General features: G+C 49.4%; 1 protein-coding gene across 1 annotated transcript in view; it reads right to left on the bottom strand.

Moving 5' to 3' along the window:
- The window catches only part of LOC102906219 (guanylate cyclase D), a 34,733-nt gene extending 21,966 nt beyond the window's left edge, over positions 1-12,767 (bottom strand). Inside the window, exons 1-7 of the mRNA XM_076559147.1 lie at positions 11,963-12,767; positions 5,987-6,282; positions 4,466-4,820; positions 2,673-2,757; positions 1,982-2,078; positions 1,766-1,894; positions 368-448 (exon numbers count right to left, since the gene is read on the bottom strand). Coding sequence (XP_076415262.1) covers positions 368-448; positions 1,766-1,894; positions 1,982-2,078; positions 2,673-2,757; positions 4,466-4,820; positions 5,987-6,282; positions 11,963-12,767 — 1,848 coding nt within the window. The remainder of the gene's footprint in view (positions 1-367; positions 449-1,765; positions 1,895-1,981; positions 2,079-2,672; positions 2,758-4,465; positions 4,821-5,986; positions 6,283-11,962) is intronic.
- Between the last annotated feature and the right edge of the window lie 317 nt (positions 12,768-13,084).

The raw sequence follows: 13,084 nt of genomic DNA, 5'->3' as shown, positions 1-13,084 counted from the left end.
GCCCAGAACTCTGCCCTGCATATGAGTAAACAACAGATGCAGAGATGGATACAGGGAGGCAGACCTAGGCTGAGGACCCTTGGTGGTACCCAGAGTCCATTGCTGGGGGAGGAAGGGCTGTGCCACACAGTTACGGAGAGGCTTGTGTTGGGACGTTGACATGGCTTGAGGGATGCTGGTGTGTGTGTGATGGTGACCACGCTGATGGCTAACTGATGAGACGCTGTCACTAGGCAGTGATAACAGTGAAAGCATTGACTCTCTGAGGCCAGAAGCATGTCCAGGGAGCAGGGACCAATGCAGACCAGTGAGGGTGTCCTGACCACGTGCCTCCCTGGCCCCTGCACCTCTCCGTCCATGGTCCTACCTTCCTCAGGAAGCTGAGGCTGCTTGGCCGCAGCTCAGGAGCCACGCCTGCTTCAAACTTCTTCAGCCACACCCAGTCTCCCTGTTGAAGCAAAACAGAGTTGGAGTCAGCTGGTGGCGGCATACACCTTTAATCCCAGCACTGGGGAGGCAGAGGCAGGCAGAGTTCTGTGAGTTCAAGGCCAGCCTGGTCTACAGTCTGTGTTCCAGAATTGCCAGGGCTACACAGAGAAACCCTGACTAAAACAAACAAACAAACAAAACCCCACAAAACCAAAAAACTTTTCTGAAGAGAAACAGAGGAGGAGGAGGAGGAGGAGGAGTGGATTGGTGGAGGGAGAGAAAGAGGGGAGACTGGGAGGAGAGGAGGGGGGAAACCATGGTCCGGATGTGAAAAAAAGTATAAATAAATAAATAAATGAACAAACAAGCAAACAAACAAATATGACATGAACATTCAAAAACAACAGCAACAAAAAGGAACAAACGTTGCCGGCCTTAGCTCTCTAGCTGGGTGATCACAGGACAATCCCACCACCCCTTGGGCTTAGTGTCTCCCCCACACATGCACCCTCTTCTGTGGTCTGAGCTGGGCATAGCCTGGTCGACGGGAGCAGTAAGCAGACTTGGGATCCCCAAGCTGTGACTGGGGGTTCCAGAAGAGACGTGAGGGACGTGCAGGAGAGGACGAGACCCAGCCCTCAGTGTGGTCCCAGCCCTCTGCTCTGGTCCCTGGCGGGTTGCCTGGGCACAGCCTCACCTGCAGCCTGTGGGCTATTGTGTTTTGTGCGTCATTAAAGCCTTCTTTTGGTAGGAAAAGGAAAAGGTGGGGTGGCCCGGGCGAAAAGGTGGAAAATAAGCAACAAGAGCCTTATGCTGCTTCCTATGGAAACAATTAGCCAAGCTCAGTTGCCATGGCAGCCATAGGCAAAGAACCACACATTAGTAAGTAGTTGAACTTGAGAGTAACAGCATCTGAAAAATGGTTGTGTTCTCAGCACCCATAAACTTGCTTGTCTGACCTTTGACTCCGTAGATTTTCTGTCGGCTGGAGGTGCCCAGTGCCAGGCCCAGCTTCTACCTGGAGGTGCCAGTGGCTGGGTACTGCCTTCACCCTGGGATTTAGGAACTAGAGAGCTCACTGCTTAATCAGGTGGGGGATCTGGGCCAAAGCCAAAGCTAAGTAGCTGAGGCTGTGATTCCCAAGGTCAGCCCAGGAACCATGCCAGTGGGAGCTAGGTATCCTGGTTCCCCTTTCTGGGGCTGCCGTCCATGTGCTAGGGGAACCAGGAAAGTCCCAACAGATGGGGACCCCGAAGCCAAAGACTGTGTCTTTGATAGACTTCTTCCAAACTGGTCACAGCCTTCCAGGCCTGGTGTGGGGTGATGACAGCCTCACCTGGTAAAGGGCGACATTGGTATGCTCCAGGAGGGCTGGTAGGCTCCTTGCTGACCCCTGGATCACCGACCCTGGGCTCCCACCTTCCACCACCATTCTTGACTCAGTTCCACCGTCCACATGCAGCCTCTGGGACAGGTGCCGGGGTGGTCAAGAGGCCAGACCCAGCCTGCCCCTCTGCCTACCTGCCCACCCTGCCCGGGTCTGCCCACCCACCCGCCGGCTGGGGGTCCGCTGGAGAAAGGTGAGATCCTGCGCTGTCAGCAGGATCCGATGGGGACCCCGCACCAGCTGCAGCTGCTGGAGGCCTAACCTGGAAGTGGGAGACAGTAGGGCCTCAGTCAGGCGATTTGGCCCTGCCTCTGACTCAGCACCCACCGCCCAGTCCTTCCCACATCTCCTTCAGTGCCAGTTTCAGGGCTGGCAGGCACCAAGCACTGTCTACACAGAGCCTATTGGCCTTGGGCTCAGGTCTGCAACTTCCCAGGACCTGATTGGCCTACTGGTGCCTAGACCAGTTTCCTTGAGGCCTTGCTAGAGGTGAGAATGGACGGCTTCCAGATATGGCTGAGGCTCTGGAGCATCTGAATTCAGGCACACGAGGGGAGATGTCTGCAAAGGTGAGGGATCCTTGGCATGGACCTGACTAGCCCCTCACTGTACAAACAGGAGCCTGACGCTCGGAGGCGGAGTCTCATCCAGCACATAGGCTTCTTCCTCAAGCCTCACACAGACCTCTCAGGAGACAGCCAGGGCTCCTGGCTCTTCTTGGGTGAAGCTAAGAGAGGGAAAGGAGGCAGGGGGCCCTGAGATCAGAAAGTGAGGATGGAAAAAGCCCCTGTAGTTTGCCAGTGGAGGCCCCCGTAAGACGGACACAGAAAGCCTGAGCCAGGCCCACCAGCCTCACCTGATGAGATAAGCAAGGATTCCACCCACCAGTGCCAGGACACAGGCCAGTGTCAGAGTCAGGAGGCCCCCCGGGGACTGCACACCTGTGCAGGGCAAGACAGGAGTCATTAAAGCAGTGACCGTCCCCTCACAGCCCTGGCTACTGCCTTCTCAAATCCCTGTGAGGTCCCTAGCCACCCCTGCCTGTCCAAGGCTGAAACCCCTGGAGGGCCTGGCCTGGCTTTGTCTTCAAGACTGTAGTGGGAGGACAGGGTCTTTGTTCTGTTCTCCCCTTCTCCTGAGAGTGAGCAGTAGTGGAACAGGAGGCCAGATTCACTATTTGTAGAAGAAAAGAGGGGCAGATGAGCAGATGAGGGCTTCAGCCCCTCCCTCCCCAGGAGGCTTCTTGGTATTCACATTCAGTCTAGAAGGTGGATGATCCTGCCTGGCTGGGTAGGCTGCTATGAGCATGTACTCAGAAGAGCTGATGTGTAAGGATCACGGAGGCAAGGGGTGTGGCTCAGTGCTCGAGTGCTTGCTTATGATTAGAAAGACACAGGTTACAGAGCAGATGTGGTCAAGCAAGTTGAGGTGGCACTGGGGTCAGGAACACAAGCATTCCTGTCAAGGGAGGCCTCTTGGGGTGGTGCGTGTCTGGGAAGGTGCAGGAGTTGCTGTGTCTGGAGATTAGGGCTGGAAGAACAGGGTTGGCCGAGCCTCAGACAAAAGGAGGCAGAGAAAGTTTGAAGCAGGACAGGGACCTATACAAGCCTGGTCAGCCTGTCACTGCTGCCATAGTGATCATGTGTGCATTAGGGAATGTGCTTGTACATATGCAACTGTACACATGTGTGTGCACTTCTCTGTGTTCGTAGTCATATGCGTCACAAAGGATGAGGGCCAGAATGGATGAATGACAGAAATCAGAACTGTGTGGGCCTCTTGTCCCACACTCCCCAGTGGACATAAGGAAAATGAATCCTGTACTTGGAGTCAGCAGATTTGCGTTCAGCATGAGCTCAGCCACTGACTTCTTGTGTGACTCTGGCAAGTCACCAAGGCTTTCTGAACTTCAGTTCTTTAATGGTGTCTGGGGGGTGTGTGGCTTACTCACAAGGCTGTGGGACACTTAGGAGATCTAGGGGGCATCTCTAGTCCTGATCATCCAGGGGAGGCCTTGCTGGTCTCCTAGTGCTTCTCAGATACTGGTCAGGCCTCCCATGAAAGCTCATAGCTCCTCTTTATATTTGCTCTTGCCCCCTTTGTAGGACTATCCACATAAAGAGTTTTAGTGAAGAATGGGTAAATAAACAAATGGAAAGATAAGATAGGTCGACTGATGGATGGGTGTGTGGGTGGGTAGATGGGGGATAGGTGGGTTAGTGGTAGATGGATGGAAGAATAGGTAGGCCAGTGAGAAGATGGATGGATGAATAGATGGATGGATGGATGGATGGATCGGTATGTGGATGGATGGATGGATGAATTGGTATGTGGATGGATGGATGAATTGGTATGTGGATGGATGGATGGATGGATGGATGGATGGATGGATGGATGGATGGATGAATTGGTATGTGGATGGATGGATGAATTGGTATGTGGATGGATGGATGGATGGATGGATGGATGGATGGATGGATGAATTGGTATGTGGATGGATGGATGAATTGGTATGTGGATGGATGGATGGATGGATGGATGGATGGATGGATGGATGGATGAATTGGTATGTGGATGGATGGAAGGAAGGATGGGTGGACAGATGGGTAACTAGACAGATGAGAGCTTAGTGGGTGGACAGTAAATTACCTCTTATGCAGAGTGTGTTGGGGTTGAACCAGCAGCTGGCGTCATGGGCTGGAGGGTTCCCTCCAGGAAAGTGTATAGCCTTTCCCAGGGGCTGCACCTGCCACGTGCCTGTATCCAGAATGTGGGTGGGAGCCAACTGGCTTCCCTCACCATCTGTGTCCAGGATGACATATTGGGCTAGCCTTCTGCCTCTGCCATCCATCCGGATCCTCTGGCTAAAGCCAGCCACATCAAGAGCTCTTGTGTGGTCCCCTAAGCGAGCTCCCAAGAGCCCTGCTCCATGGGTCTCAGAGCGGTTCAGGGCATGGGCCAGCAGGACGACAGCATCGTAGATAGTTCCAAAGAGTGGGGACACCTGTGGAAGAGAAGGCCCTCCATCCTGTCACCCTAGACATCGCAGCGGCCTGCAGGACTGTTTAGACTGCTGTCCTCTTCCCCAACAGTCCACTCTTGGGGCACACATTACCCCAGCCCCACTGAGCGGCCTCACCGCCCCCATGATTGCCGCCACTACTGTTCCGCCTCTAACTCAGATGTATCGTAGGCATCTCAAACCTTCCAAAAGCAAAAGTCTGGGTTCTAGCAGGTTCTACCTCATTGCTCTTTGTTCAGGTCCTTGTCTGAATGCTTCCCGGTCCCTCAGAGCTCCACGCAGGAGTCACCTCCTCATGGAGGCCTTCTTAGATCCATCCTGTCTCCATTGTCCATTCCTCTATTCCCACCTGGCTCCATGCCTTGATCCTTGTCTGCTTTCTTGGCAGAACCATCACTGTTTGAGTCTGTTTGTCTCCTTTCTTGGTTATTGTTTGTGTTCCTCAGTAGGATGAAGCCTGCCTTTTTTATCACCAGGTCCCTGACACTGACTGGTGGCACATGAGAGACTCAATTCCCATCTCTAAAAGATGAATGGCCGTCACCTGCACCCGCATCCCTGTCACCACCTCAAGCCACTGCTCTTTTTCTTCGTTACGAAGCAGGCATTGGAGTTCAGCTGAGTCCCTTAAGCCAAACCCACGCCAGCAGCCACATCCCGCCACTAGCACTTTTCAGATTCACAGTGGCGACCTCGAAAAATCCTCTCCCAACACCTTCTTCCTTTAGTCTCCACAGCTCACTAGAGAGGTTTGAGTCAGGAGAAGTGGAGTGTCACAAGAGAAAGAGCAGATGGAAATTAAAATTATGGGGACTGAGTACACTGTCACTGGAAGTCACAACATAGCAGAAGGGAAGAATGGAGAGACAGAGATAGATTAGTTAGATGGATAGATAGATAGATAGATAGATAGATAGATAGATAGATAGATAGATAGATAGATAGATAGATAGATAGATAGATAGATGGCACAAGCCAATACCTATGGGCTAGGGAGACAGACACAGGTCATGTGGCCACAGTGAGGTGGGGCTGGCTAGCCTAGTGGGTCCCTAGTCCAGGCTAGGAAGGCCTGTGACTGGTGAAGTGTGCACATATACTGGCTCAGGGGCCCACCTTCCAGGCTGAAGAGAACCTGAAGCACCCACCTGCTCTGGCTCCAGGTGGGAAGCAGCCCCTCCGCTCATCTTGGTAGCAGTGAAGGTGTGGTTCTCAGGACCAGAGTCCAGGCTGACAGTGAGTACTGCATCGTAGGCCTCCTGAAAGGGCCCATGGTCATCCAGGGCCGGGTAGGAGCGGTTGCGGTAGGGCAGAGCAAAGAGCAGCGTGTCGTAGGGCAGGAAGACCAGGCTCCCGTCTGTCAGGCCCTCCTTCCAAGCGCAGCGCAGCAGAGTGCTCTGCTCCAGGCCCCCCAGCAGTGCCGAGTGCATGCACAGCACCACAACTGGGGGTGAACATGCCAGGGTCACCTTGGCACTTCAGCCCTTGCCAGAAACCCAAATCCTAACGCCCTCAGAGCTCCTAAAATCTGTGGTCACACTGCTAACCCCAGCCCCTAAGCATCCTGGGTACGAGTGAGATTTGACCTCAGTCTGACCCCATAGCCATTATGGCTGAGGCCACCAATTATAGGTAAAAAAAAAAAAAAAAAAATCCTCTTGATGGCGGATACCTTTGTATTAAGGTGACCCTTCCGACCCTCCACCCCAGCATGCCACACAGCACCTGCTTCTCATCCACCCCACCCCTCAGGCCCTGATAATTAATGGCTGATATGTATCAACAGCTTTCTATGGCCGTCCCCATGTGCCCTTACATTTAGTCACTCACTACTGCATGTGGTGATATGCACGCATGTGTAATGTGTAACGCCAGCACTCGGAACACCGAGACAGCAAGGCAGGAGGATTGTGAGTTTAAGGCCAGCCTGGGCTTACATGGCAACATCCTGTCTGACAAAGAACGAGTTGTAGTAGCGTGAAGATGTATGTTTATCATTATTGAATTTTCAGGAGAGGAAATTTGGGAACAGAGAGGTGTATGAGTTTCTCTAGAACGTATAAGAACCTTAGTACTAGAGCTGAGACTGGAGCCCAGGACTCATTACCAGTTTATAAGACTTAGGTGTGTGTGTGTGTGTGTGTGTGTGTGTGTGTGTGTGTGTGTGTGTGTGTGTGTGTGTGTGTATGAAAATAGAGTCTTGTCATATAGTCCACACTAGCCATGAACTTACAATGTACTCCAGGTTGCTTGAGTCTGTGTGGGATTATAGGTGTATGTCAACATGCTTTTTTTTTTTTTTTTTAATTAAGATGATTTCCAGGGCCTGGAGAGATGGCTCAGAGGTTAAGAGCACTAACTGCTCTTCCAGAGAACCCGGGTTTAATTCCCAGCAACCACATGGCAGCTCACAGCTGTCCGTAACTCCACTTCCAGAGGATCTGGCACACTCAATTCAGACATACATGAAAGCAGAAACACCAATGCATATAAAATAAAAATAAGTAAATTATTTTTAAAAGATTATTTCCATATTAGAAAATAAATCCTTAAATGTGCATGCTTTGGTAATTTGGGTACATTTGAAAATTGTAGGGAAAATAATCACTGTTACTTTATCTGGGGAATATTCATCACTCCCACTGTCAATCCGGCCCTTCCTCCTAGTCCATCGCCATCTCAATGGATTGCTTTTTCTGGGTATTTCCTCTAAGGGGGTTCATCTGACATGGGATCCTTAATGTCTGACTTCTTTTACTTAAAGCACTCCAGGTCCATCTTGGTCAAGGCGTGTGTCAGTACTGCATAACTTGCATGGTGTATACTATTCCACTGTCTGATTGACCACATTTTACTTCATTCATAATCAGCCCGTGACCTTAACTGTGGCCTTCAGTGGCACTTAAAGGTCTAAGCACTGAGAGACAATTGGGTCAGGAGGGCTCTGTCTTCATCTACACTAGTCCATGCATGGGTTTATAATTGGTGGCATTGTTGGGAGTTGATGGGAAGTGGGACCTTGCTGGAGGGAGTGGGTCCCTGGGACCATGCCTCTGGAGGTTATCCTCACCCTTTCTGACTCTGGTTCCTGGTGCCATGAGGTGAGCAACCCCTACCACATGCTCTCACCCCCATGATACCCTGACTCACCTCAGGCCCAGAGCGAGGAGACCCAGCTGACCTTGAACTGGAGCTGTGACTGAAAATAAGCCTCCCTCCTTCTGAGCTGTTTCTCTCAGGTACTTTTTTCACAGTGAGGAAATGCCGACTACAGCCCTCAGTAACAAGGGGTCCAGTTGGCTCCCCAGGCACAAGACAGAGGGGACCCTACCCAGGGTGAAGGTCCACACAGACCTCCTCTGCTCCTTCGCTCTCTTCCTACTTCAGGTTCCTGACAGACTTGCAGCCATGGCAGAGAAGGCCACCACTGGCTGGGAGGAAGCCAGGTTCCTACTGCCATCCTTTCCCCTAGAAAACCCAGGAATATGGAGCGACCACAGAAGAACGGAGGACTCCCTGTGGGTCCCGAGGCCCCTCATCACACAGAGGTCTGAGCCTGGGTGGAGCGCTTTCCTTGGCTGAGACCCTGAGGGGCTGTGTTGTTTGGGTTGGTGGCCATGAGTTGTCTGAAACCTAAACAGTTGGAGGAGCCCCTGAAGAAAGACCCACTGGGATAGGCAGCCAGAGAGCGGTGGCCATATCCCACATGCTTTGCCACTGTTCTATCGGGGGCTGTCCCCCAGACATGCCTTTTTTCTTAGGGGGGATTTGGAAGCACGATTTTGTACCTGGCCACAAGAGAGCTAAAACCCACACAACTAGGGGGAAAGCCAGTGCAGGGCACCTCTCTTGACGGGCTATGTCCATCTCCGCTTCCCTCCCCTATGAACGGCCTCGTGCCATTGAAAGAACTATTGAAAAGCACACAACATTGGAAAGAAAGAACATTGAAAGCACAGACACATTTGGGGGGCTTACCAGGGGGCACACAATTAATAGGGCCAGCATGGAATTCCTACAGTGCCTCTCACCATTCTGCCTTCGGCATATGAATCTCAGCATCATGGCTGGAACTCAATTCCCTGCCACAGGGGCTGAGGCATGGTGTCATGGGCTCCTTAGCTTCTCCCACACTGCTCCAGCCATGAGGAGTCAAACTGTCCCTCATCTCCCTTGGCCATGAGGTGTGTTCCCTGCACTCCTTGCGCTAGCTGACACTTCTATCTAGGATGCTCCTCCCTCATGTTTATTCTTCAGTTGACTTCCCATTCATTGTTGGGTCCCACCCTAATGTCACATCCCCTGGGAAACACTCTTCACATCCAAACAGGTCATCTCCTTTGGATTCTGTTCAGGCTCTAGCCTCTGAGACCTAGCCTGTTGCTTCCAGGTCCCCAGAGCTCAGCCAGAGGGCACATTTCACAAAACTGAGTATTCCAATGTCAAGTCAAGCATCTCCAGCAAGGAGAGGTGGAATGTTTGGTACCACTCATAAAGACTAACCGTGACAGATTTGAGATTTCTGAGGAGAGTGAAGACGCATCTTAGTTGTTGGGTTATTAGTAACAATTCATGTACCTGCTGTCAGAATCAGCTACGTTGAAAAAATATGGGGACCAGGGCCAGTGCTCTGAGCACATGGGCTGAAGGTCCAAATACTGAAACACAGAGGGAACGGCACCTCAGTTCTGCTACAATCCAGGCTCACTTAAACATTGCCGATGCTTCCACTGAAATAATAGGTGTAGAAAAAAATCCAACCAACAACCTAATATCTGATGCATAAGTCCCAACATTGAAACACAAGAAACATGAAAAACCAAGGCAAAGTGACTGTTTGAAAATCAGTACAGGAAGGGCCCACAAAGAGAACAGAGTAGATGAAATTCCAAATGAAGAGTTCAAAAGCATGATTGTAAGAATGTTCAAAAGAATCAAAGAGGCTACAAAGAAATTACTGGATGAGCTAAAAGAGGACACAAGCAAAGAGCAAATGGAATAAGTCAGCGCATGATATGAAAGGGGATCAATACAAAGAAATACTGGAGAAAGGATAGCGCGTAAGGTGACTTAGCAGGTAAATATGCTTGCCACCCAATGATGCAGATCCGACAGCCTGTGCTCAGTCCCCAGAACACACATGTGTACCATGACATGGACATCCACCATCCACATAGTCACATCATACACATCATCATCACCACTATTAATTTAAAAAGAAATACTGAAAAGGTCAAGTTCAACTATTGGAACTGAATAGTTCAATATCTCAAATAAAAACTTAGTGGAACTCCTCAGAACAGAATGAATCAAGTTAAGACAGAGAGTATCAGGTCTTGAAGTCCAAGTACATGAATTCAAATATTCAGACAGTGGTAAAAATAATAAAAAAAAGTGTGAACAGGATACGTGATATCAATTCAGTGCCACCAAAGGACCAGATCTGAGAGTCATGGACATAAAGGAGACTTTCAAGTTAAATGAATGGAAAATACATTTAATAAGAACAACAGAAAATTTCCCAAATCTAGTGGGCTATCCAGATACATTTAGCCAGACAGACAAGACATCCCCATATCCTATTACAGTTAAAACACTGAGTATACAGAGCAAAGAGTGCATGTTGAGAGCTGAAATAGAGAAGCACCAAGTCACATCTAGAACAGGTCTATGGTAATAATAGCAGATTTATCAACAGAGAATCTAAAAGCTAAGAGGCTATGGACAGTAGTTTAATCCCTGAAAGAAAATTAACTGAGAACACAGATGACTATACCCAGCAAAGCTATCATATTATCCTTCTATGTAAAACAAAAGTAAAGACATTCATGACCACTTAGCTAGCATGACACACAAATGAGAAAGATAAACACATCCATGAGAACACAAGAAAGAATAAACTACACTAGACAGATACATAAACAGTTTAGGATTGGGAAAGCACCAAATATTACAAAAATAACAAAGTAACAGAATTGAATGCCTACATTTCAGTAAAAATCCTGAATGTTAACAGTTTCAATTCCTCAATTGAAAGACATAGAGTAACCGATTAGATTTTAAAACAACAACAACAACAACAAAAGAACAAAAACGGGACCCACTTATGTGTTGTCTAGAAAAAAACACCCCTCACTGACAAAGACAGCCTTTTGGTGAAAGGATAATAAAAGATATTCCAAGTCAATAGAACTGGAAAGCATGCAAGTTAGCAATTCTAACACCTAGCTAAATAGACTTCAAATTATAAAAAGTCATAAAAGATAAAGAAAGTCAGTATATTTGGTTAAAGGGTGATCCATTAGATGGATACTGCAAATATGAACAAATAGGCACCGAACATTGGTGCGCCCAGTTTCATGAAACAAACCATACTGGATGTAAAGGCGCTGGTTGATCTTAACACAGTAACAGTGGATGACTAATTTGCTGCATTTTGGGACACAAAGCAACTCTTAACAAATTAAAAAAAAACCCTGAAATAAACCTATACTATCTGATAACAATATAATAAAACTATAAATCAGTAGCAAAAGAAACTGCACAAAAATGGAGATTGGACAACACAGTACTGAACAATGAATGGATCATCAAAGAACTTGGAGGGTGAATTTTTAAATTTCTAGAATCAAGTGAAAATGAAAATACAACAGATCAGAGCCTGTGGGATATAATGAAAGTAGCTCTAAGAGCTACATATATACACACATACCTGTGTGCACACATGCACACACGCTGTTCTATTTTATTTCATTCTCAATTCTATCCTTTTTATTCTCCCCTACTTATTTATTTATTTATTTGTTTGTTTGTTTGTTTGTTTTATAATGCTAGTCATGATTAAATCTTTGCTATACTCCTGGAACTTTCATTTCAAAGGAAACCGCCAAGAATGCCCTGGGCATTTGAAGCAGAGCTTATGATCCTGTGGATCTGACTGACTACTGTGTAGCAAGTTCCTTGCTCTCTCTGGGCTGCCAAAGGAAGCCTTCATCAAGGATAACTTACAGGGTTGTTATCCAGATACTTGACAAGTGCTCAGCCCAGTTGATATTGACAGGGCTTCCTTGTGGCCATGTGAAGTTCAAGCTGCCTACAGCAGGGAGGGATCCAGACATACTTACTTTTCAGATCATGCACACTGTGGATCTGCTTGCAAACCTCCATGGCCTCCTTCTCTCCGGGTCCCAAAGAGGTCACCAGTCCAATGGACAGCCCATGGGCCCTGAAAGCTGTGGTCAGCTGCTGAGCTGTGGCTACCCAGATGTCCTGGTGAGAGGACACGATGGCCACGCGAGCCCAGCCAAAGTGCCTCATGACAGACAGTAGCACATGGGCAGCAGAAGGCAACGTGGGCACCAACTCACCTCCTCCCTCTGGAGCCTCACAGGCCCAGGAGAAGAGGGACTTGCCCCAGCCTTGGGCCAGCAGGGCTGCTGCTGGGCAGTATCCAGGATTGACAGGACCCACAAAAGCAGCCACTGTGTTCCTGTGGGCCACGAATGTGGCCAGGGCATGAGGGGTATCACAGCCTGTGGGGAGGACCTTGAAATCCAGCTGTGAGCCCAGCAGCAGTGAGGCATCCTGGTTGACTCCATCTACAGCTAACTGAGTAGCCATGCTGGGGAGTGCCTGGGCAAAGATGGGGTCACAGTCCCAGGGACCCAGCACCCCAAGGGTGAAGGTCTCTCTTGCCCATGCTGGCAGAGAAAGGGAGTCAGCCCACAGAAGGACACCCCAAAATACCACAGAGAGAGCGGATATGGAAGAGGCTGTCCTCAGATGACTGACGTTGAGGCCCCATGGGCTCTGGCAGGGCAGGCAGGTCTTCCTGGGTGGTGCTGTCCAGTCCTGGCATTCAAGGTGCAGGGCTTGCTGCAGTCCTGGGGAGGAGTTTGGATAAGCCTTCCTGTCTAGCCTTTCTGCCATTTCTCATATTGGTACATAAGATACTTGGAGCCATGATCTGAAGGACTCCCTAGGACTGGCCCAGAGCTGTGATGTCCAAGCTGAGTCCCAGGCTGGAGCTCAAACAGGACATTGCCTACAGAAATAGCATTGAGACCCAACTCCTTGCCTCCCCCTGCAGACTAGCCTCCGAGGCTGTCTGAGCCTCATCTTCCTCCTCTGAAAATATGAACTGCAAAACTGCTCAGAAGTCTTACTGTGGTGACAAAATGGCACCATGGACAGCATTTGGCATAATGCCAGTGCTCAGGGACTCCGTGTCCTACTCTTCTACCCTG

Source organism: Peromyscus maniculatus, chromosome 1 (genome assembly GCF_049852395.1).
Source record: "Peromyscus maniculatus bairdii isolate BWxNUB_F1_BW_parent chromosome 1, HU_Pman_BW_mat_3.1, whole genome shotgun sequence".
NCBI lineage: Eukaryota > Metazoa > Chordata > Mammalia > Rodentia > Cricetidae > Peromyscus > Peromyscus maniculatus.
This window is presented reverse-complemented; position numbering and strand designations above follow the sequence as displayed.